Source organism: Oreochromis niloticus, linkage group LG6 (genome assembly GCF_001858045.2).
Source record: "Oreochromis niloticus isolate F11D_XX linkage group LG6, O_niloticus_UMD_NMBU, whole genome shotgun sequence".
Lineage (NCBI taxonomy): Eukaryota > Metazoa > Chordata > Actinopteri > Cichliformes > Cichlidae > Oreochromis > Oreochromis niloticus.
In genome coordinates this window covers 27,686,896-27,713,056 of record NC_031971.2, presented here as the reverse complement: position 1 = coordinate 27,713,056, position 26,161 = coordinate 27,686,896, and the positions used below count along the sequence as shown (strand labels likewise).

The 26,161-nt window shown below is 40.0% G+C and overlaps 1 protein-coding gene across 5 annotated transcripts; it reads right to left on the bottom strand.

Annotated features, from left to right (window-relative positions):
- Positions 1 to 5,840: 5,840 nt before the first annotated feature.
- On the bottom strand, positions 5,841 to 25,952 carry LOC102079523 (C-type lectin domain family 4 member M). Of its 5 annotated transcripts, XM_025907827.1 has the most exons (7): positions 25,719 to 25,947; positions 25,025 to 25,126; positions 24,862 to 24,944; positions 23,961 to 24,693; positions 22,932 to 23,068; positions 7,057 to 7,157; positions 5,841 to 6,908 (listed from the first exon to the last, which is right to left on the bottom strand). In XM_025907827.1, exons 1-7 carry the CDS (start codon positions 25,861 to 25,863, stop codon positions 6,767 to 6,769), a joined length of 1,443 nt encoding a protein of 480 aa, XP_025763612.1. In that variant the 5' UTR covers positions 25,864 to 25,947; the 3' UTR covers positions 5,841 to 6,766. The 5 variants fall into 5 exon arrangements, with proteins under 5 accessions (XP_025763612.1, XP_025763610.1, XP_025763609.1 ...); XM_025907825.1 differs by lacking the exon at positions 7,057 to 7,157 and adding an exon at positions 22,708 to 22,808 and having other exon boundaries at positions 23,961 to 24,944; positions 25,719 to 25,949; XM_025907824.1 differs by having other exon boundaries at positions 23,961 to 24,944; positions 25,719 to 25,948.
- Positions 25,953 to 26,161: the final 209 nt, after the last annotated feature.

The window sequence follows — 26,161 nt, the reverse complement described above, 5'->3', positions numbered from 1 at the left end:
AAATCAGTCAAATCTGAGGTTGCCACTGGACCTTTTCAAAATCAGAGGATTTGTTTGTTGTTTGTACGACAGTTTTAACTTTCATACTGTAAGAAACAAAAACTATCCAGCATTTTTCATTTTTTAATTCCCCCACACTTTTTAAGGCAGAAAAAGAACACATTCAATGATTATTTTTCAAGTAAATTAATAAACCAAAACTACAAGTCTCAGGTTTTGAATCTAAAATCATGCATTTATTCTTCCTGGCAAACATCATGAGCAGATATCGTAGTTTCAATAGCAGATTTCACTGCTTTAATGACTGTGATGCATAACAGGAGCAAGTATTAGTTCCCTGGATGGTCATCTTCTTTCTCAGTACTCAAAGGAGAAAAGTTGAACAAATGCTTTTTGGGTGAACTTTAAAGGGTTGTATCACAATGGGCAGGGTGAAAATTTGCCAAGGGTGGGTGGCAAATTTGGCTAAAGCCACTTTGCTATCCCACTCCCACCAAAAAAGTAAAGCCACAATTGTAAAAGTGGAAAAATATCTGACATATTGTGGAGTCAAATAAATAAACAAACAGGAGAGACATTTTCTCTGGGTGCAAAAGTAGGTCAATGAACTCACCACTCACTGGGACAGCTGAGTGCAACACATTTTTATTTGCTTTGCAGTTTTTTAATCATGCTTTAGATTAGCTACATAAGCTGATTAATGACCTCTTTCTAGTTTTAAAGAAATATGAGGGGTACTTCACAAAATCTGAGCTGCATTCCTCAGTCAAACTGGTTACCACGATTGCTCCACAAATCTGCAGTTTACCGAATAATTAAACTGAACTTGCACTACAATAACTTTTGTGAACTTTTGTCCACTTCTCACTTTGAAGAATCAGTCATTTCTAGCATAACCCACCGTGAACTGAAACTGCTGTATTAACATTTCTGCATTTATCCTAAATATAGAAATAAAGAAAAGTTGAGACATCATGAATTATCTCAGTTGTAGTTGAGAAGTCAGTTAAACGTCAAAAGGTTGTTTCTTGCCTATTCAGGTTAAAGTACTAGTATGAACTGTGCCATGCCACAATCTAAAGAAACTCAAGAACAGATGAGAAACAAAGTCATTGATCCCTGTCAGTCTGGAAAAGGACTACAAAGCAATTTCAAAGGCTTCGGGACACCCTCAAACTGCATGAGAGACATTTCCCACAAATAGAGAACTCTTGAAACAGTGGTGAACATTCCCAAGAGCACCCAGCCTACCAAAATCCCTACAAGGGTGCATCAATAACCTATCCAGGAGGTCACAGAAGAATCCAGTACAATAGCCGCTGTGGCTGAAAACCACAGGTTTTGAAAATTCAGAAAAAACTGGAGGTCAAGTTAGAGAGAAGTGAGCTTTTCTCAAAAGTCCACTTCTCTCTTTATTAACATTCCTGAACTCAGTTGTGTTGTGAGTCAGTGATGAGTGTTGAAAAGAGGAAACTCTCATGGAGTGAAATTGGGGGAATGGAGTCTAATAGACTCCATTCCAAAGTTTCTTCATCCGAGCGACATACGATGTGCTGCCTTCCCCAATAAATCTGCAGCTGTGGTTCGGAAAGGACCTATCCTGCACCCTGTGTACAGTCCCAGCCACACTCAAGCACATCTGGGTTGGTTGTAGGACTAGCCTTACTCAGGGCAGATACACATGGAGACACAACCAGGTCCTCAGGTGTCTAGCTGAGAAAGTTGAGCGCAAAAGAAAATCCATCAACGCTCAACCTTTCACGAACCAAGAGGAGCATCAGCTTTCATCAACATTTGTCCGGGAGGGAGACAAGCCGAGGATTAGTCCCTGAACCCCGGACCTGGGCCTGCTGAAGGTTGCCAGGGATTGGCAGATGCAAGCGGACTTGGATCAGAGGCTAATTTCTCACACAGAGATCGTAACAGCTACTCTGCAACCAGACCTCGTCCTTTGGTCTAACTCCCAAAAACTTGCGTACGTCATTGAGCTGACGGTACCATGGGAGGAAGCAATTGAGGAAGCGTTTGAGCGTAAGAAGCTGCGGTATGCCAACTTGGCAGCTGATGCAGAGGACAGAGGCCGGAAGATCAAGGTGTGCCCGGTGGAAGTGGGATGCAGGGGCTTTGTTGCCATTATAACAGCAAAACTGCTTAGAGAGATTAGGATCAGAGGACAGGCACAACGGCAGGCTATAAGAGAACTGGCTAACACTGCTGAGAGGACCAGTCACTGGCTATGGCTAAAAAGGGCCGACATCACTTGGGCAGCTAAGGCAGTCAGCTAACCACGATACACATCACAAATATTGATCAACCCGTTGTGGGCCTGCCTCAACAGGGGGCGTTAAAAGGGTGAAACACAACATTAGAAGTTTTGCTGGTTGATGGATACAGCTGTCTCAGGGCCTCCTGGTGACTGTGCAGTTAACCTCATGGTGGAATGAAAGAACAGGAAAGAAAAATGTTCCACTCTTCTCCCCTCTGCTCTTCTTCCCTGTTCTGGGAGGCAGTGGGGAGGTAGAGCGTACAGCCCAATCCGGCGGGGAGGTGTGGGAAGCCAGATCAGGCACCCCCTTCTGGCTCTCCTCTCTGCTCTCTCCTATCTTATCTTACTTACTTGTCTTACTTCTCTCTATCACCTTTTCTGTCCCTTTTAAGAAATAAGGCTCCATAAATGTTAAAGAGGTAAGTATTTCTCAGTTGCATTGAATAGATAGAATAAACTGTAGAAAACTAAACAGCAAAAAGTAGAAGAGAAAGAACAATTTTAACATAAACCAGTGACACGCTCCGGGGCCTGATCAACCCTGGCAGGGCCTCCTTGGATGAGGGTGTCTAGTGATAATGGCCGAAACACCCGATGAATCCAAGGTCCACTACTGACGATGTGTCCCAAATCTTAATATGATCATTTAGATCAGATCTCTAATCCCTAAACCTAACCAAGGAAAAATGGCAGATTAGCCTGGGTAAAAGAACGAAAGTTGAGGCACAGAACGATGTGTGCCGCTGGTAAAGTTTCTGGGCTGCTTTTCCTCATAACAGCCATCCCCCAAGATTTTCTCAGTTAAAGCAATGCATTGTCAGGGATTGTAACATCTAGTCCTTTTACTGAATGACAAGAATGGACCATGGTGACTGTGGCTGTGACACAAAAACTGTGAGTCACAAAGTGTTTGTATTGTATTGTGGCAGAGGTGTGGTCCCTGGATCAGCTGCAGGGGAGGGGTAGTGCAGTAAGCTCAAGGGGGCGTTGCCAGGGAGGTTGGAGGGACAGGTGATGGTGATTGTCCTGATGAGACTTTTCCTTTATATTGTGAGTGTGTGTGTGCTGGAAGCTGACTGGAAAGTTGGTGGACGGGGTGCAGAACTGTAGAACTATATGTGTCAGAAGGTCTCCTTGTATTTCAGGTTCATTGTTATAATTTTAGTGGTAATTTCCTTATGCATCCATAGGTTTCCACTATGTTCTCACTGTTTGCTGATGGTATCACATGCTTTTACGACAGTCCAGATAAGAGTCTGAATTTTTCCATGAGTGCGGGGGAGTTGTGATTTCCAGCCGTATGCGTTCCTGCTCAAAAGTGAGTCAGAACCTCTCTAGCTGTAAGGGTCAATTTTAAAATTTATAGGATGGATATGCAGACATTCCTGCTCTCTGCCTGTTTAAAATGGCACTGTGAGATTTTCTTAAGCCAGAGAATTTAGTTGATCATTTATGTTGTAATTTCCAATCTGAAAAGTAATGATTGGTATCCTCCCTGTTTTCTTGTTATTTAGAACCACACACGTATGCACCCCCATACTCTCACTGAGTATGCCAATTGCTGTACTACTGGCCTGCTGTTCAATCAGTTAATGCTCATTAAAGTATATCTGGAAAGCACTCTCTGTGCCCCACTCTCTAACCTGACTCCTTGTCCTGAGGAAGCTATCGCACTGGCATCCTAGAGATAACTCTCTAACAATATGTGTGCAACTGCAATAAACACTCCTGAATAGTGGTCACAATAACAATGTGTGGGTCCCAGTCATTACATGTATTATTTTACTCTTCTGAACTCCTTAGTGTGTACCACCCTTTTTCTGACCACCTGATATTTCCTCTGTGCTTGTACAGCCTTGATCCATGATTTGAATCTGCATTGTTAACTCAGTTGGGTGTTCAGATATCTGAGGTGAACAGCATTTTGTGAGTTTCTGAATTTGCTAGTTCTAGTTCCGAATATCCACTAACACAAGTGGTTGTCTATTAAACAGGAAACTGCTATTTAAACTATTAAAACTCAATACAAACAAGTTCCAGCTGTAGCCTGTACTATGAAGTATGTTCAGTAAAACCAGAGTACTACAGAAAACCCAGCATTAATCCTGAAGTTAATGCTTTAGCTTAAGATTCCTGTGTGCACAATTTTTGTTTTTACAAAATTGTTATCCTGGAAAAAATTCTCTTTCCGTATTTTTAATTTTAATTTATTTTTTTTTAAACTTCTGCTGAAGTACAGTCAAAAGCTTTCATTTCACTATCATTAAATTTCTTCCCGCCTACATGTCACAATAAGTGGTATTACTGCAGCTTGGAAGAAACCACTGCAGCTCAGCTTTTATTATCATTATGGTAACGTAGCATGCTGCTATCAAACTGATTAAATAGTTTTTCACTCATGCCGTCTACTGTCTGCTCCACAACTGTGCGTGAAGAGTAAAATAAAACAAAACACTGACTGCAAATAACAGTTTGTATTCCAATGACTCTCACTTTGATCCAAAATAAAACCAGTGCAGATAAATCAGATGACTAACACTACTGCTTTAATTGTCTCAACTATGTTTATCACTGAATTATATAAGTTTACTGAATAATAATATTCAGTAAACTTATATACTTGGATGCATTTATTGATTGTTGGGTATTTGCAAGAAAAAGGAAAAAAATAGGGATAAGGTTGATGAACCATACCATCTTTAAGCTAGGTTAAGCAGCAACGTGATGCTTGGCGAGCAGGAGTATGGCTTTATGGCAAGAAAAAGCACTACAGGCTGATGTTTGCTGTGAGAGTGCTTCTCTCAGTATAGAGAAAGTCAGAAGAGGTGCACTGTGTTTTTTATGAATTTAGAAACAACATTAGAGGAGCTGTGGTATTGCACGAAGTCAGAAGTGGCAGAGAAGAACAAAGGGTAATGTGGGACATGCCTGAGGTCAGTGAGATAGTCGTGAGGAGTAGAATGGGAGTGACAGATGGGTTAAAGGTGGGCGTGGAGGGCATCAAAGATCTACTCTGAGTCCCTTCTTGTTTGCGGTTGTGATGGACAAGTTGACAAATGAGGTCAGGCAGAAGTCTCTGTGAACTATGATGTTTGCAGACGACACTTATCTGTAGTGAGAGCAGGACCAGGTGGAAGAGACTATTGAGAGGTGGAGCCATGCTCTAGAGAGAAGAGGAATGAAAGTAAGACAGAATGAGTGAGGATAGAAAGAGTAGAGGTCATAAAGGTAGATGAGTTTAAATACCTGGGTTTAACAATTCAGAGTGAGTGGAGATTAATGTCAGGTGGGATTTGGGACAGAAGAATAGCAGGAAGCGTGAAAGGGAAGGTTTACAAGATGGCAGCAGGCCTACTGTGATGTATGGTTTAGGTTATGGTTTTTGGACTAACAAAAACATGGGAGGCAGAGCTGTATATGTTAAGATTTTAACTAGGACTAGGATGAACAATATTAGAAATAAATACATGAGAGCAAAAACTTGGGTTGAGTTTTGCATTTTTGCAAAGCCCACAGAAAGGATTTCTTCCAAAATGTTCAGTCTTTCCTCAATAAATGAGTCAGGTGGAGTAAAACAAGTCCAAATTGTCAACATTTTAATGATTAAATTGTAAATACAGATGGAAATTTTATGATAACAGAATATTTTTCTATAAGATGAGAATTTTTGAGCATGGGATTGTTGAGCAAGTTTTTTAATCTAACACGTCTTAAAATTGTCATGACCAGTCACACCAAAGCAGATCGTCGGCTGATTAAAGATCCTGGATATAGTAACAAAAGACATTCTTGACTTAGAAAGCAAAGCAAAAACCCTTTAAACTTCTTTCCATCTAAGACTATGTTCACACGTACACGGGTATTTTTGTAAGTGGAGATTTTCCGTTTTGTTTTTTTTAAAAATCTCGTCCACACGTGCATTTTTGTAAAATATCTCCGTGATAAAATCCTGTGTAGAAATGTTGGCCAATCAAAAGTCTAGAAGCCTGGGAGGGAAAGCGTAAACAAAGATGGCGCATAGAAGCAGAAATGAGTCCTATGTGTGGACAGTGAGGTGGAATTATTCCTTAATATTACACTTAGGTTGTGAGAGCATCTGTGTTGAATGTAAAAGCTACATCCGAAGTTCACTCTGATGCCTCTGTCTTTCTAAATGGAGGGACAGTAACGGCGTGTGTTTATGTAAGTGTGTAAAAACTGCAGATCTGACGTTAAAAAAGGCGCACACCTTTGACGTTGCGTGGCTAAATCTTCATTTTGCTCGTCCACATGTAAACGCAAAACCTGAGTTTTCGAAAATCTCCACCCTGGCAGGAGTTTTTTAAAATCTCAGTTTTCAGTGGACAAAAGGCCCAAACGCATAGAAAAAGCTGTGTTTTCAAAAATACCCGTGTATGTGTGGACATAGCCTAAGTGTCCACTGTTTTCTGTTCAGCTTCATTTCAGTAATTCATCTCAAGGCTCTGTGTTCTGCAGTATTTGTTGGCCGTGGATGTCAAGTTATTGAGAAACTCTCTTCTCACATATCCAGAAGTGTTGATTGGAACATATTTCATCATTCCAGCTGTTTTGCGAGTCATAAGCCTTTATCTGCCCACAATTTTCCGTTCTGCCACCATTTGGTTCCCCACTATTCCAGTAGCTGAAATACAGATAAAATTATACGGGTTAAACTCAACAGATCAGTCTTTTGTTTTTAGTAACAAGATATGAATTAAATTAAGTTAGTTAATGTACTTGATGACATAAGAAGACTTTATGGACGAGAGGAATTTAATTTTTATTTCAACCTTGTGGTCATGCGAGTCCCATCCACCCATTTCCATGTCCCGTCTGTCTCAGAGTCAGTCAGTCCAATCCACAAATACTTCTTGAACTGGTTCACAAAATTCTAGTTGAAAGACAAGTAAGTGTAAATATACAGAACATAAAGTGATGTGTCAGTGCATTCTCTGATTTCATTCAGTGTTTTATTCTGAACATAATACGTTTTATTATGTTTGCACACACACACCTGTTCTTCTCGGCTTTTGATAATCATCAAGTCTGCACCTTTTTGAAGACAGTCTTGTCTGCTTTCTTCCCAGGATTTCTGCTCTGAAGAAACTTTGTACAAACTATCACTGAAGGCCACCCAGTTTTCTCTGCAATCTGTTTAAGAAAATCAGAATGATAATTCAGGGTTCGTTGGGATTTATTCTTATCTTTATGGCTAATATCTCATAATTAGCATCACATATTTGTCCTTTGTTACACAAAGTGTCAGTAGTACAAATTCAAAAAGCTTTAGCATATGAAAGAAAAAAAAAACACTGTCCCATTGTTGCACAATATATCCAGTTTTACATCAAATAAAAAAGTTTTATTTTGGTTTTGTGTTTTAAAAGAACATGAGAAAAAAATGTATCATTTTTTGTGCATTCAGAAGGAGTGTGTGGGAAATATATATTTTATCTAATGATTTTGCTTGAATCAGCAACTGTTACTGAACACACTGAAAATAAGGAGAAACTTGAGGTTTTGTCCAAAGTCCACTTCTCAGAAGGCTTCATGGTGCTTTAGTAATTTCTAGCATAACACACACTGTGAACTGAAACTGCAGTATTAAAATTTCTGTCATTGGTTCGGTGTCTTTCACAACTAAATATGGAAATAAAAAACAGCTGAGACATACTGGTTGAAGTTAAAGATCAAAATGAAGAGAATTTTTTTTCTTGTCTACATGGATTAAAGCACCAGTATGAACTATATCTAAATAGACTTTTAACGTATGAAATATTCATATATTCATATTAAGCTCAATTTACATTTAATTCTAAGTTTCACTGAGACTTTCTTTTCAATAGTATGGACCTGTCCAGATGTTATTATGGTGGAAGGTGATACTGAATTTCACTTTTCAAGTCTTAGCCAGTATCGTTAACGCTGTGTTTCAATAATGCATTAAATGAGAAAAAAACAACAACAACACTGTCATGTACTTGAGTGTTAACTTCAAATGTAGAGGCAAAAATTTCTGTACAAGATAAAATGGAAACAAATAGTTACCTTGAAGCTTTCTCTGAAGATTGTCTCTATTTTTGGTCATGTCTTCAAATCTTGTCTGGAGCTGGTCTCTCTCTTTAACTTTGTTGTTGTAACTGGTCAGCAATTGGTTCTTTTCAGTTTTCAAGTTGTTGTAACTGGTCAGTAACTGTTCTCGTTTGGTTGTCAGGTTGTTGTAACTGGTCAGCAACTGGTCCTTTTCAGTTTTCAAAGTTTTGTAACTGGTCAGTAACTGTTCTCGTTCCGTTGTCAGGTTGTTGTAACTGGTCAGCAATTGGTCCTTTTCAGTTTCCAGGTTGTTGTAACTTGTCAGTAACTGTTCTCGTTCGGTTGTCAGGTTGTTGTAACTGGTCAGTAACTGGTTTCTCTCGCTGGTCAAGTTGTTGTAAAGCCTGTGTTGCAACACTGTGTCCATTTCCCACTGAGATTTGCCTTGGGTGACTGTAGGACATGCCAATATCAAATAAAAAACATTGCCTGTGAGGTTTTTAGCATGCTAATTACATATTTCTTGTACTCACAGAGAAAAACCACAGTTATGAATCCAATCAGGAGGAAAAGACACAGCAGACCCAGAAGAATCACAGCAGCTCTGCAGTAACTCTTCTTTACAAATTCAGCCTCTGCAGGTAGAAGTTTATATTTGTTACAATGCTAAAGGTGAAGAATATTTATATCCTTAGTATTTTATGTTACGATAAAATATATATTTTCTCTACAAAGTAATATGTGAACTTCTGCTCTTGAAATCAACATCTGACCAGAAAGAAGCAAACTTGTTTCTGTGACACAAATACTGTGATTGTCACACAGTGTTTTATTGTATTATTTTCTCTTTTGAACTTAGAATCCGACAACCACAGACCACGGTATAAATTAAAACTAACACTGCAACTAATAAAAACCAAAGTTTTTTGGTTTATTAAACTATTAAAACTGAATTGAAATAAACACACGCTGAATGTGTTTGAGCCTGTCCTGAATTAAAAACAAAAATTAAAATTCAATCAAAATTATGGGCTAAGGGCCACCTGTCAATTATTCATTTCAGCACAATCAAATAAAGATAAAAATATCTTAAAATATAAATCTTTAAAATTAAAGACAAAACATCCAAAACTACAGTAACTTTGCAGCAAACTGGACCCTACATCTACCTGGTATTAGTTTTACTTTTTGTTTTATTTGTGCACAATAATTCATCAACATATCAATGTAGTATCTAAATCTAATATGTTTACTTGTTTTTGTTTATTACCTGGGAGTCCAAGTCCAGTCGTTTCACATTGCACAGTTTGACTCACTTCATCATCGATAGAATTGTCTTCTGAAGTTTCTACCAGCCTTCTCAACTTTACGTTGCTACCTGATACGTCCTCCATGCCCATATAGGCTTGATCCATGATTTTATTGGTATTGCTGGTTCAGTTGGGTCCTTATATATCTGAGGCGATCAGCATTTTGTGAGCGTGTGAACTGTGTAAAAATCCACTGGCACAAGCAATTCTTTATTTAACAGGAAACTGAGAGCTAGAGGAATGAAATGCTGCTTTCATTTCCCTGAATCCTGGCACACCTCAGGACTGTTGTTGGGTTATGACTGCATTTGTCTTTGCTTTTGAATACACAGACAACAGTCACTACAGCCCTAATCCAACTGAAACCAATTACTGTATGTCATACTTGGAGTACAAGTAGAACAGTAGAAATGACCAATGCATGGTAGTTCATTTGCACACATGCTGGCACAGTAAGACCAGCTTTCGTCTATATATACACTGTTGTGGAAGTTTTCCACTTAAATAAAGCCTGCAGATGAGCGGTGAGCGGTAGCTAACATTCTTTAATCCAAACACACAAAGAACAGACAACCAAGCTTGATGGAGAGCCTGCATGACCACGGGGCAGGGTCAGCAGAGTCTCACTGAGAGTAGTGTGGCTCTCAGTTAAATACCTTCTCCAGGAACAAAAGGCAGTACACAGCTGTTTCACACCTTAAGGTTCACACTCCCTTGCTACCTCCCAGAGTCCTCGAAGAGACAAAAGACTCTCCCTCCTGTGGAGTTGTCTGCTTCCCCCAACTTCCTAAATAGACCCCCACCATTTGTCTTACAGTATGAGTGTCAGACATGTTAAAATCACCAAGGCATTACAATAACGTGATTAATACATAAGTGAAAGAAATTCCTTTACAATCCCACCCTTTGATTCTTAAATCAAGAATCACAATAATACCAGAATTTCTTTCCTGACATTCTGTACATCACATCAACATTATTGTACACTTAAAGGAGTTTCACACTGTGTATCCTCACTTCACTGTTCTCCCACCACCCTTTGTTCATCTTTAATCTTCCCCCAATCTAAGCTCTCACATGTAAATGGCAACAACAATGATACAGAGGAAAGGTCTTCTCCAGAGTGTCAAAGTACTTTGCATGGCAAAGTGAAACAGCATTAGATGGTCATTCCCAGTCCCCGGTCAGGGCTCCTGGTGTCTGTGCCATTTTCAGAGTCATAATTCCAACGCTGATCTTCCTCTGTGCTGTCACCTTTGGAGCTTGGCATGCTCTCTCCATCCCTCGATTTCTGTTCCAACGCAGCTGTAGATTTAAGGCAGAGCACGTCGTACACCTTAGTTGTCTTCCTCAACGTCAACGGCGAAACTCTTTCATTTTAAGATTTTGCTATTCAAAATCTTCTCGTGACAATCCTTTGGAAGCCCAGTGGTGCAGCCCACTGTTGTTTGTCTGCTGTCCTGCAGATGGTCCCTGCTTCTCACTGGTCCTCTTGAAGCCTTCTCTCCCGGTCGTGGTCTGGATCTGCACTTCAGTCTCTTCTTCCATATCTCTCATGTCACGGTCTCTGCAATTTAAAAATGAAAGCTTCCACGGAAAACCCTCTTTTGCCCTATGTCAGCTTAGCACAATTAGACATGCACAATGAAGTTGTGCATTGTCTCTTAAAAATTCCCAGGGATTCTCCTCTGGAGTAGCATCACTCCAGGCCCTGTCGTAAGAAAACATTAGCCAGTGGTGTGTCCTGCTGTAAATCATGTGATTAGATCATATGATTAGCCCTCTGCTGTGGAAGAATAGATGTTAGCGTAGCGCATCTGTATGCACACTTTCTCACAGTGACCTCTGCACTGTAAACAATACAAGGTCATGAATAACACACCGCTGGTAAATTCAAAGACACAGAAAGTGACAATTAAAAGGTTAAGTCAGCACGGCCCAAAAGCCCATGCAACCTGTTGCTGTCACCTTTCTGCTCCTGTAAAAGAAACATACATACATCCACCCTTTTGTCAGGTCAAGGTGGAGGTGCAATCTTGCATACTGGTGTCAAGTCAGCCAAAGCTTTTGTCAGTCCAGTCAGTCCCCATTTTTATTTGCTGACAGTAGAACCTCGTGACGCAATAAGTTTCTACTGCCAGCAATGACGTCATTTCAAAAAAGAAAAAAGAATTTAGACTGGATTACCTCGCTGAATCCTTTTTGACAGGGACTTGTTTTCTGATTGTCCCAAATAAGTGGCTTTCTCCCGAGCCCATTCTAATTTTTGGAGAAACTCACTTGCGATTGTTCAACATGTTGTGTAGCGCTTTCGATCCCGATATTGCAGGCCTGCTTCAAAAGAGAAAATTGCCAAACAAAAAAAATATCTCAGTGCACTGTTAAAAATCAAAACAATATGAAGGCCTCTTTTTAGAAGTTGTCTAAGCATGCTCTCTTAGAATGATAGATCAAAACAAAACTAATTGGCAGTTTCAAAGTGGTACCAAAGGAAAATGCTAAATCCCCAAAACTTTCATCCACCAGTCACACACCTCACACAACAATATTCTATTAGATAATGAGTTTTGTTTTCCCCCATGTACCCAGATGTGTGTTATGATAAAACCTCCCCCACACATCAGAAACAAGAAACTCAATAATCTATTAGTTCCCACTCATCTGACCCCCCTGCATCATTCTGTTCACCCCTGCAATAATTCAATCATCCTTCCCCAAAATAATACTAGTTCACTAGTCTATGTATCACTTTTTAACCCACTAAGTGAACCGGACAAGATGATGGTAACAGCAATGCATGCTTAAAATGCTATTTGGTCTCCATGAGCTTCATTGCATGTGTGTTTGTGTTAGTAGGATTAATGCATTTTTCTGTTTGTGTAATTTTTGTGTACCTCTCTTCTTTGCGGTGCTCCAGACACTTTTCAATTCTCCACGCAAGGCAGTCGTTTTTTCTTCCCAGTTTCCTAAACCCAAATTTCAGTTCCCACACTAAAACAGCCATGTTCTCCCCTGCTCCTTCCACTGTGGTCTCATCTCATCTCTCCCCCTTGCAACAGTCCAGTGAGAGTCAGTTTTCTTTCAGCTTTGTCCTGTGTTTTCCACTGTCTCATCTTGCCCCAAAAGTGGCAAATGTCCAACTCAGACAGTCTTTTCAAAAGTCCATTCACACACAGTGAAGTTGCAGCTTGTTGGAAATGCACATCCATCCATCCAGTCATGATGATGCCATTTTTCTCCTTGCTGCTGCTGTCTTGCACAGCTGTTGCTGCTGGACCTTTTCTTCACTGCTCAGGACACTGCTGTGAGCTCTTGATATCCACCTCGTTGTTCTGGAACTGCATTTCTTGTCTTCAGGGAGAGATTCTTGGAGCTTGTGTTCTCAGGGTGACAAACACATGGAAGTTAAGCTGTAAAACAATTCAGCCAAAACTTGGCTTGAGTGTTTCTAAATGATGTTAACCTATAATTTTCTTCCGACTGCTGCACGTGGAAAATTGATCCGGGTCTGTTCCTCACCTGCAAGTGACACACTGAGACATTTTGATCATTGTTCTCATTGCCTAAAACAACACATCTCCCTTCTCTGGCTCTGAACTCCCCTTTCTTAAAACCCAGAAAGATTGTAGTTGTTCTACATTGAAAAACACCAGACCCTCTTCCTATTTTTATTGCTTATTTTTATCAACAATTCTGGTAAAAAAGAAATTTTGTGTGTGTCCACCCTAGCGGAGCTGGTGGCCTGCAGTACCACCCTCTTCCGCTGGTTGGAAACAACTTTTACACACATTTCTACACTCCTCTCTTTTTTTTTTTCTTCTTGTTTTTGTTCCCCATTTTCAACATTTTGAACCCCATTTTTCACTGTTTTTTACACACACATCAACTTTTCCCACACAACCATTCTCTGCAATCTTACACACCACACATTTACTCAGTTCTTACCATACAGTCACGCATTGAGTTTTGTCCCTGGCCGCCCGGCGCAACGTCCGCTGCTACTGGATCTAGATCCTATATTTACATTCAGAGCGTCCCCTGCAATGGCCTTCTTCCCTTACCGGCAGAAAAGTGCTAAAATACCGTCACTCCACACACTGTATTGTGCAGACGTGATTATCAACGGTGGACTCGAACCACCGTTCCCTGTGATGGACCAGTGTTTTTGCAATTACTCTGGCAGACGACTGCTTTTCTTTTGCACAACACCAGAACCGAACACAAGCCTGGGGACTCGAACCCCAGGATTTTCCCTCCGGAGACTCGAACTCCGGAGCAGCAGGCACTTCACCGCTCAGCCAGACAAAAAACTCTCCATGACTGTATACAAAGTTAGCTACAACTCACCCATCTGCAGGAGTCCCCTCAAAATCGATGGTCTCGGTGGTGACTGAAACACACGGCTCCGTGACTCCTCCATTTCCTTTGCTTCAACAGCCGGTAGGACAAAGGTACGTTTTCCTCAGGGGTGATCAGCCCGTCCACGGAACCGTTGTTCAGCGACCACACGGACCACCCTGCTCACAGCGCCATTCTGTTGTGGAAGTTTTCCACTTAAATAAAGCCTGTAGATGAGCGGTGAGCGGTAGCTAACATTCTTTAATCCAAACACACAAAGAACAGACAACCAAGCTTGATGGAGAGCCTGCATGACCACGGGGCAGGGTCAGCAGAGTCTCACTGAGAGTAGTGTGTCTCTCAGTTAAATACCTTCTCCAGGAACAAAAGGCAGTACACAGCTGTTTCACACCTTAAGGTTCACACTCCCTTGCTACCTCCCAGAGTCCTCGAAGAGACAAAAGACTCTCCCTCCTGTGGAGTTGTCTGCTTCCCCCAACTTCCTAAATAGACCCCCACCATTTGTCTTACAGTATGAGTGTCAGACATGTTAAAATCACCAAGGCATTACAATAACGTGATTAATACATAAGTGAAAGAAATTCCTTTACAACACGTCCTCTCCCGCTCGCCCCTGCTGTCTATTCTTCAAGCTCGACTCCCCGGCCTGGGAGCTTGAGGGTCCTGCGCAGTATCTTAGCTGTTCCTTTGGCTGTGCGTTTGGGAGTCACCGCACCTGGTGCTCCCTTGGTATTTCTCGAGCTTCTCGTGTTACTTCTTCCCGATGTTGCTGTCATTGGGAACCACTACATCTATCACTACTGTCTTGACTATGTCCGGTTGGTTAGCCACCACTGGAAGTCCCATATCACCAGTGTGTGAATGTGTGCGTGAATGGGTGGATGACTGAATGTGTAAAGCGCTTTGGGGTCCTTAGGGACTATTAAAGCGCTATATAAATACAGGCCATTTACCATTTACCATATATGTATATATACATACGCATTATCAGTAAATGCATTATCAGTATATAATTGCATTTGAGATGATGTGGAGTTTGGTGTGTTATTGTTTTCTGAAAACTAGAATTATATCTTGTAGTCTGAGAAGAAGTCAGAAAATTAATTTATTTTATTATATATATATATATATATATATTTTATATATATGTACATACATATATAAAAGCTAAAAACCAAATTTGAAGAAGTGCTTCTGCTATGACAATTTTAACATAAACCAGTGACACACTCCAGGGCCTGATCAACCCTGGCAGGGCCTCCTTGGATGAGGGTGTCTAGTGATAATGGCCGAAACACCCGATGAATCCAAGGTCCACTACTGACGATGTGTCCTAAATCTTAATATGATAATTTAGATCAGATCTCTAATCCCTAAACCTAACCAAGGAAAAATGGCAGATTAGCCTGGGTAAAAGAACGAAAGTTGAGGCACAGAACGATGTGTGCCGCTGGTAAAGTTTCTGGGCTGCTTTTCCTCATAACAGCCATCCCCCAAGATTTTCTCCGTTAAAGCAATGCATTGTCAGGGATTGTAACATCTAGTCCTTTTACTGAATGACAAGAATGGACCATGGTGACTGTGGCTGTGACACAAAAACTGTGAGTCACAAAGTGTTTGTATTGTATTGTGGCAGAGGTGTGGTCCCTGGATCAGCTGCAGGGGAGGGGTAGTGCAGTAAGCTCAAGGGGGCGTTGCCAGGGAGGTTGGAGGGACAGGTGATGGTGATTGTCCTGATGAGACTTTTCCTTTATATTGTGAGTGTGTGTGTGCTGGAAGCTGACTGGAAAGTTGGTGGACGGGGTGCAGAACTGTAGAACTATATGTGTCAGAAAGTCTCCTTGTATTTCAGGTTCATTGTTATAATTTTAGTGGTAATTTCCTTATGCATCCATAGGTTTCCACTATGTTCTCACTGTTTGTGATGATGTCACATGCTTTTACGACAGTCCAGCTAAGAGTCCGAGGAGCACTAAGCACATTTTTTCCCATGAGTGCGGGGGAGTAGTGATTTCCAGCCGTGTGCGTTCCTTCGCAAAATTGAGTCAGAACCTCTCTAGCTCTAAGAGTCAATTCCAAAATTTATAGGATGGATATGCAGACATTCCTGCTCTCTGCCTGTTTAAAATGGCACTGTGAGATTTTCTTAAGCCAGAGAATTTAGTTGATCATTTATGTTGTAATTTGCAATGTTGTGTTGAAAAGTAATGATTGGTATCCTCCCTGTTTTCTTGTTTTTTAGAACCACACACATACGCACCCCCATACTCTCACTGAGTATGCCAACTGCTGTACTATTGGCCTGCTGCTCAATCAGTTAATGCTCATTAAAGTATATCTGGAAAGCACTCTCTGTGCCCCACTCTGACCGGAGTCCTTGTCCTGAGGAAGTTATTGCACTGGTATCCTAGAGGGGTTTGTACATGTTTTGGAGTTTGTACGTGCTTTGTCTCTAGGGGCCACCGTAAATATACTTTTATTTATTCACTCCACATAAAATGTAATAAATAAATCATATAATACAAAAACCAACTATTTACATTTCAACTTTTAACTATTTAAATTTTCAGCTTTTTCCTTTTAAACAAATTTAAAGTGAAACAACACAAAACACTGCAAACCACAACACAATTAAATATAAATTAAAATACGCAAAACAAAAAGAAGATGCACATTCTCTGTCATATGGGCATGCATGAATAAACTTTCTGAATCCTTTATCATCCGCAACTGAAAATAGTTGTGGATGATTACTATACCTTTCTAATGTGACGTTGTTGTCCCTGGCTCTCTTTCTCTCTCTTTCCCTCCGGCTCTGTTCCTGTGCTACTGCGAGTGTAACTACATCCCCTCCCCCCTCTTCCCAGTGCAAAGCACAAGGCTCGCATGCGGAGTGAAGCAGACAAAAAGTGCAAGAGAGAGGGTGAGAGTAAGAAAAAAAAAAGACCACGGCTCGCGTCGTTCACTTCAAAGATCCGGCTCTAAGCGCCGTTTCGTTTGTGACCAACACATCACTAATGTGTGTGCAACTGCAATAAACATACCGGAAAAGTGGTCACAATAACAGTGTGTGGGTCCCAGTCATTACATGTATTATTTTACTCTTCTGAACGCCTTAGTGTGTACCATCCTTTTTCTGACCACCTGATATTTCCTCTGTGCTTGTACAGCCTTGATCCATGATTTGAATCTGCATTGTTAACTCAGTTGGGTGTTCAGATATCTGAGGTGAACAGCGTTTTGTGACTCTGAATTTGCAAGTTGTAGTTCCAAATATCCACTAACACAAGTGGTTGTCTATTAAACAGGAAACTGCTATTTAAACCATTAAAACTCAATACAAACAAGTTCCAGCTGTAGCCTGTACTATGAAGTATGTTCAGTAAAACCAGAGTACTACTGAAAACCCAGCATTAATCCCGAAGTTAATGCTTTAGTTTAAGCTTCCTGTATGCACAATTTTTGTTTCTACAAAATTGTTATCCTGGAAAAAATTCTCTTTCTGTATTTTTAATTTTAATTTTTTTTTAAAACTTCTGCTGAAGTACAGTCAAAAGCTTTCATTTCACTATAATTAACTTTCTTCCCTCCTACATGTCACAATAAGTGGTATTACTGCAGCTTGGAAGCGATCAGAAGCCACTGCAGCTCAAATTTTATTATCATTATGGTAACGTAGCATGCTGCTATCAAAATGATTAAATAGTTTTCCACTCATGCCGTCTACTGTCTGCTCCACAACTATGCGTGAAGAGTAAAAAAAAAAACAGTATGGCTTTATGGCAAGAAAAAGCACTACAGGCTGATGTTTGCTGTGAGAGTGCTTCTCTCAGTATAGAGAAAGTCAGAAGAGGTGCACTGTGTTTTTTGTGAATTTAGAAACAACATTAGAGGAGCTGTGGTATTGCACGAAGTCAGAAGTGGCAGAGAAGAACAAAGGGTAATGTGGGACATGCCTGAGGTCAGTGAGATAGTCGTGAGGAGTAGAATGGGAGTGACAGATGGGTTAAAGGTGGGCGTGGAGGGCATCAGAGATCTACTCTGAGCCCCTTCTTGTTTGCGGTTGTGATGGACAAGTTGACAAATGAGGTCAGGCAGAAGTCTCTGTGAACTATGATGTTTGCAGACGACACTTATCTGTAGTGAGAGCAGGACCAGGTGGAAGAGACTATTGAGAGGTGGAGCCATGCTCTAGAGAGAAGAGGAATGAAAGTAAGACAGAATGAGTGAGGATAGAAAGAGTAGAGGTCATAAAGGTAGATGAGTTTAAATACCTGGGTTTAACAATTCAGAGTGCACTGGAGAGTGAGTGGAGATTAGTGTCAGGTGGGATTTGGGACAGATGGATAGCAGGAAGCATGAAAGGGAAGGTTTACAAGATGGCAGCAGGCAGGGCTGGACTGGGACAAAAAATCGGCCCGGGCATTTTGAGTAGAGACCGGCCCACCAGGTATTATAGGAAAAACCATAAAGCCTTTGAATAAAAACAAACGCTGAAGTCACAGTGATGTATGCTGTCTTGTTGGTATATATGTATCAATCAAATAAACTTAAACCTACACCATCCTCCCTATTCTGGTATTCTAAACAGTACCCGAAAGTAGACTGCTTGGTCGAGTTAACCTCCTGAACTATCTACAGCACATGGTGAAAACCTGAAATTAAGACAGAGAAGGCTAGAGGTGAGATATGATCATTACTAATTACTGATGACAGATTTAGATATATTTTCATAAACCATTCATTTGCCACATCAATAAACAGCATGACAGGGCAAAATATTTTTTCTAACACGGTAACCTTTAAAAAGTGAAAGGAGACAGAAAGACAGATGAGAAAGAAAACTTAATTGACTTTTTGATGGCATTTTACACACAGTACTGGTACAGTATCTAGAAAATGTGGGAAAATGCTGGCATCATAAACAGTACTTAGCTACTTCTGAAGAAATTATGATGGGACCCTAATAGGGCTGTGCGATATGACCAAAATCTCATATCCCGATATAAGAATTCTATCGTCCCGATAACAATATAAATCACAAAAATGTAACATTTTCTGTAAATTATGTGAATCTCGGGCAGCTCGACTTGCGGGAAGTGTTTCCAGCTGGGCGTCGCGTACCTGGAGTCGAGTATTTTAACAGATGCATAAAACTATACATTTTTAGACATAAGTGGTAACGGCCGCCGTTTTCTTTGTGAGTATTTATTACACGGCGTGCTGCGGGGAAAGGCCTGTTCTAACGTTTGAGTCTAAGGTTTGTTTTTTAGCACCTGGCGGCTCTTGTTTTGCTTCTCATCCGTAAATAATCTCCTCTTTCACGTGATTGAGTTTATTTTGAAAAGTCTCAACAGGATCTTGAGCTTTATTATGAAGGGTTTATGTGGAACATAAACAAGCGGACACGCGATGGTGTTACCGTCGTTGTTGCTAACCGCAACGCATAAAAACAAGCGCTTGTCCGTCCGTAGTGTGGTTATATTAAATATAAGAGAGAGAGAGAAATTACGAAATTAATATAGCCACTACAGTGACCATCAAAACGATGAAAAAATATTGCCGTAAACAGTTTTATTTTGCGACACCACGAAACAAACGATAGCGTAAAATGAAACGCTAGACGTTTTTATATTGTCATCCGATATATATCGTTATATCGAACAGCCCTAGACCCTAAAAAAAATTACTATGTACAATAATGGATTTCTATACGTTTTACATCAGATGAAAATGTTTGTTGTAAGATTCAGATAATTTTTTGTTAAAAGCGAGACATTTTAAATGCGAATAAGAAAGAAAAGTATTTTATTTGTCTCCCCCTTTCCCTGTTAATGTCCTGCCTGGGCCCCTGGCAAAACTTTGCTAGACCCGCCCCTGCACAGTTACCAGCTGTCAGCTACTTAGAAAAGGATCCTGGTGTTATTTGTCTCTCAGAAACAGTTCATAACTTCCCTTCAACTCATTCATGTCACCTAAAAGGTAAACCTGTTTCTCCATCACCTGTTCAGCTCTGATGATTCAGTAAGGACATCTCCTGGTTTCATCTGCATGTTTCCCTCTCACCAGATAACCAAACCGACATCATGACCAGTAGCTTTTACAGCTGTGGCTCCAGCAAACATCAGCTGATACTAGAAATTAATATTAAATAAATTTTAACAACAGCTGATCAAGCTTAAACGTGCTGCTGTTGTTTAACGCGACATCCGCTGGTTTCCTCTTTCTGGCGCAAAGTGGGCGATAAACAAACAAGAGAGAAAAGCCGATCAGCTGATCATTGATCAGTTTCATGATTGAAGTAGAAACAGGAGAGGGAGGGGGAGAGAATGAGAGGAGACGAGGCAGCTGTGCAGCAAAGACACAGTAACTCCAGCTTTGTGTTTTTTTCATTGTAGCTGAAGTCCAGGACAAACTGTTCCTTTTCACCTCAATACAAAACGCGCAATATTTTCTCTGAATACAAGACGATTCCGTTTTTTATGGGACAGTTGGAAACTAATAACTAACCCTATAAATAAGATAAAACAAGTTCAACATCAATAATATCACAGCACCCGCCCAGCAGTATATAAACTACGTCATGCTAGCTAGTACGCAGTACGAGTTATTGTAACTGACTGTAAAAAGTCAGCATAACGAAAATAAACTCCACCTAAACTTGGCTTATATCTGACCCAGATAGACTGCAGGTCATAACTTCTTACCTGAAGTTCAGTTCACCGCCTCGGGTCTCTGCTCCTCCTGCCTTTCTGTCATCCACCTGCCAGCGTGTTGCATCTGCTGGCCTCCACCACTTGCTAATGTTACGGAATCTGTGGAAGCTCCGCCATAGCCACCACCAAACAATTGAGTTATTTTTACACATCTCCCAGCATCTGGCCAATCCACCACCTTTCAGTGTTTATACCGTTATGGAAAAAAACGAAAAAAAAAAACAAAAAACCCATCGGCCCATAAAAACGAAAAATCACCATCGGCCCACTGAGCAAATGCCCGGTATGCCGATGGCCAGTCCAGCTATGGCAGCAGGCCTACTGTGATGTATGGTTTAGGTTATGGTTTTTGCACTAACAAAAACATGGGAGGCAGAGCTGTATATGTTAAGATATTCACTAGGACTAGGATGAACAATATTAGAAATGAAAACATGAGAGCGAAAACTTGGGTTGGGTTTTGCATTTTTGCACAGCACACTGAGAGGATTTTGTCAGGATTCCTGGGTCATTGACCCAGCGTTTTCAGTTCATGTTCTGTTTTCACCACTCCTGCCATTTCCTGTTTCATTATGTTCAGCTGTGTATTCGCCTGTGTCCAATTATCGTCATCATCCAGTCTGTGTATGTATTGATGTTCTTGTGATGGTATGTTGTCGTTTCCACCTGCGTTCAGTCAGCTAGCCTTTCAGTCAGTCAGTCCTTCATTCATTCCTTCATTCAGTCAGTCGTCCAGCCAGCCAACCCTATCCTGCTTCTGTTCTGTTTGTTCACTCCGCTGACAATAAATACCAACCTTCACCTACCTACCAGTGAGTCCAGCGTTTGGGTCCGCCTTATTCATCCACGACATCATCCTGACAGATTTCTTCCAAAATCTTCGGTCTTTCCTCAACAAATGAGTCAGGTGGAGTAAAACCAGTCCAAATTGTCAACATTTTAATGATTAAATTGTAAATACAGATGGAAAGTTTATGATAACAGAATATTTTTCTATAAGATGAGAATTTTTCAGCATGGGATTGTTGAGCAAGTTTTTTAATCTAACACGTCTTAAAATTGTCATGACCAGTCACACCAAAGCAGATCGCCGGCTGATTAAAGATCCTGGATATACTGACAAAAGACATTCTTGATTTTGAAAGCAAAGCAAAAACCTTTTAAACTTGTTTCCATCTATGTCCACACGTACACAGGTATTTTTGTAAGTGGAGATTTTCCGTTTTTCTTTTAAAAAAAAATCATCTTCCACACGTGCATTTTTGTAAAATATCTCCATGATATAATGCTGTGTAGAAATGTTGGCCAATCAAAAGTCTAGAAGCCTGGGAGGGAAAGCGTAAACAAAGATGGCGCATAGAAGCAGAAATGAGTCCTATGTGTGGACAGACAGTGAGGTGGAATTATTCCTTAATATTACACTTAGGTTGTGAGAGCATCTGTGTTGAATGTAAAAGCTACATCCGAAGTTCACTCTGACGCCTGTCTTTCCAAGTGGAGGGACAGTAACTGCATGTGTTTTCGAAAATCTCCACCCTGGCAGGAGTTTTTAAAAATCTCAGTTTTCAGTGGACAAAAGGCCCAAACACATAGAAAAAGCTGCGTTTTCAAAAATACCCGTGTATGTGTGGACGTAGCCTAAGTGTCCACTGTTTTCTGTTCAGCTTCATTTCAGTAATTCATCTCAAGGCTCTGTGTTCTGCAGTATTTGTTGGGCATGGATGTCAAGTTATTGAGAAACTCTCTTCTCACATATCCAGAAGTGTTGATTGGAACATGGTGCATCATTCCAGCTGTTTTGCGATTGGTAAGCCTTTATCTGCCCACAATTTTCCTTTCTGCCACCATTTGGTTCCCCACTATTCCAGTAGCTGAAATACAGATAAAATTATACGGGTTAAACTCAACAGATCAGTGAGTCTTTTGTTTTTAGTAACAAGATATGAATTTAATTAAGTTAGTTAATGTACTTGATGACATAACAAGACTTTATGGACGAGAGGAATTTAATTTTTATTTCAACCTTGTGGTCATGCGAGTCCCATCCACCCATTTCCATGTCCCCTCTGTCAGTGAGTCAGTCAGTCCAATCCACAAATACTTCTTGAACTGGTTAGCAAAATTCTAGTTGAAAGACAAGTAAGTGTAAATATACAGAACATAAGGTGATGTGTCAGTGCATTCTCTGATTTCATTCAGTGTTTTATTCTGAACATAATACGTTTTATTATGTTTGCACACACACACCTGTTCTTCTCGGCTGTTGATAATCATCAGGTTTGAACCTTTTTGAAGACAGTCTTGTCTGCTTTCTTCCCAGGATTTCTGCTCTGAAGAAACTTGGTACAAACTATCACTGAAGGCCACCCAGTTTTCTCTGCAATCTGTTTAAGAAAATCAGAATAATAATTCAGGGTTCATTGGGATTTATTCTTATCTTTATGGCTAATATCTCATAATTAGCATCACATATTTGTCCTTTGTTCCACAAGTGTCAGTAGTACAAATTCAAAAAGCTTTAACATATGAAAGAAAAAAAAAACACTGTCCCATTGTTGCACAATATATCCAGTTTTACATCAAATAAAAAAGTTTTATTTTGGTTTTGTGTTTTAAAAGAACATGAGAAAAAAATGTATCATTTTTTGTGCATTCAGAAGGAGTGTGTGGGAAATATATATTTTATCTAATGATTTTGCTTGAATCAGCAACTGTTAGTGACCACTGAAAATAAGGAGAAACTTGAGGTTTTGTCCAAAGTCCACTTCTCAGAAGGCTTCATGGTGCTTTAGTAATTTCTAGCATAACACACACTGTGAACTGAAACTGTGGTATTAAAATTTCTGTCGTTGGTTCGGTGTCTTTCACAACTAAATATGGAAATAAAAAACAGCTGAGACATACTGGTTGAAGTTAAAGATAAAAATGAAGATAATTTTTTTTTCTTGTCTACATGGATTAAAGCACCAGTATGAACTATATCTAAATAGACTTATAACGTATGAAATATTCATATATTCATATTAAGCTCAATTTACATTTAATTCTAGGTTTCACTGAGGCTTTCTTTTTCAATAGTATGGAACTGTCCAGATGTTAATATGGTGGAAGGGATACTGAATTTCACTTTTCAAGTCTTAACCAGTATCGTTAACGCTGTGTTTCAACAATGCATTAAATGAGAAAAAAACAACAACACTGTCATGTACTTGAGTGTTAACTTCAAATGTAGAGGCAAAAATTTCTGTACAAGATAAAATGGAAACGAATAGTTACCTTGAAGCTTTCCCTGAAGATTGTCTCTATTTTTGGTCATGTCTTCAAATCTTGTCTGGAGCTGGTCTCTCTCTTTAACTTTGTTGTTGTAACTGGTCAGCAATTGGTTCTTTTCAGTTTTCAAGTTGTTGTAACTGGTCAGTAACTGTTCTCGTTCGGTTGTCAGGTTGTTGTAACTGGTCAGTAACTGGTCCTTTTCAGTTTTCAAGGTTTTGTAACTGGTCAGTAACTTTTCTCGTTCGGTTGTCAGGTTGTTGTAACTGGCCAGTAACTGGTCCTTTTCAGTTTTCAAGGTTTTGTAACTGGTCAGTAACTGTTCTCGTTTGGTTGTCAGGTTGTTGTAACTGGTCAGTAATTGGTCCTTTTCAGTTTTCAAGTTGTTGTAACTGGTCAGTAACTGTTCTCGTTCGGTTGTCAGGTTGTTGTAACTGGTCAGTAACTGGTCCTTTTCAGTTTTCAAGTTGTTGTAACTGGTCAGTAACTGTTCTCGTTCGGTTGTCAGGTTGTTGTAACTGGTCAGTAACTGGTCCTTTTCAGTTTTCAAGGTTTTGTAACTGGTCAGTAACTGTTCTCGTTCGGTTGTCAGGTTGTTGTAACTGGCCAGTAACTGGTCCTTTTCAGTTTTCAAGGTTTTGTAACTGGTCAGTAACTGTTCTCGTTTGGTTGTCAGGTTGTTGTAACTGGTCAGTAACTGGTCCTTTTCAGTTTTCAAGTTGTTGTAACTGGTCAGTAACTGTTCTCGTTGGATTGTCAGATTGTTGTAACTGGTCAGTAATTGGTCCTTTTCAGTTTTCAAGTTGTTGTAACTGGTCAGTAACTGTTCTCGTTCGGTTGTCAGGTTGTTGTAACTGGTCAGCAATTGGTCCTTTTCAGTTGTCAGGTTGTTGTAACTGGTCAGTAACTGGTTTCTCTCGCTGGTCAAGTTGTTGTAAAGCCTGTGTAGCAACACTGTGTCCATTTCACCAGGAGATTTGCCTTGGGTGACTGTAGGACATGCCAATATCAAATAAAAAACATTGCCTGTGAGGTTTTTAGCATGCTAATTACATATTTCTTATACTCACAGAGAAAAACCACAGTTATGAATCCAATCAGGAGGAAAAGACACAGCAGACCCAGAAGAATCACAGCAGCTCTGCAGTAACTCTTCTTTACAAATTCAGCCTCTGCAGGTAGAAGTTTATATTTGTTACAATGCTAAAGGTGAAGAATATTTATATCCTTAGTATTTTATGTTACGATAAAATATATATTTTCTCTACAAAGTAATATGTGAACTTCTGCTCTTGAAATCAACATCTGACCAGAAAGAAGCAAACTTGTTTCTGGGTGATTATGGCTGTGACACAAATACTGTGATTGCTGCACAGTGTTTTATTGTATTATTTTCTCTTTTGAACTTAGAACTTAGGAGTTTTTTGGTTTATTAAACTAAAACTGAATTGAAATAAACACACGCTGAATCGTTTGAGCCTGTCCTGAATTTAAAACAAAAATTAAAATTCAATCAAAATTATGGGCTAAGGGCCACCTGTCAATTATTCATTTCAGCACAATCAAATAAAGATAAAAATACCTTAAAATATAAATCTTTAAAATTAAAAACAAAACATCCAAAACTACAGTAACTTTTCAGCAAACCGGACCCTACATCTACCTGGTATTAGTTTTACTTTTTGTTTTATTTGTGCACAATAATTCATCAACATATCAATGTAGTATCTAAATCTAATATGTTTACTTGTTTTTGTTTATTACCTGGGAGTCCACGTCCAGTCGTTTCACATTGCAGAGTTTGACTCACTTCATCATCGATAGAATTGTCTTCTGAAGTTTCTACCAGCCTTCTCAACTTTACGTTGCTACCTGATACGTCCTCCATGCCCATATAGGTTTGATCCATGATTTTATTGGTATTGCTGGCTCAGTTGGGTCCTTATATATCTGAGGCGATCAGCATTTCGTGAGCGTGTGAACTGTGTAAAAATCCACTGGCACAAGCAATTCTTTATTTAACAGGAAACTGAGAGCTAGAGGAATGAAATGCTGCTTTCATTTCCCTGAATCCTGGCACACCTCAGGACTGTGGTTGGGTTATGACTGCATTTGTCTTTGCTTTTGAATACACAGACAACAGTCACTACAGCCCTAATCCAACTGAAACTGTATTTCTCGAGCTTCTCGTGTTCCTTCTTCCCGAT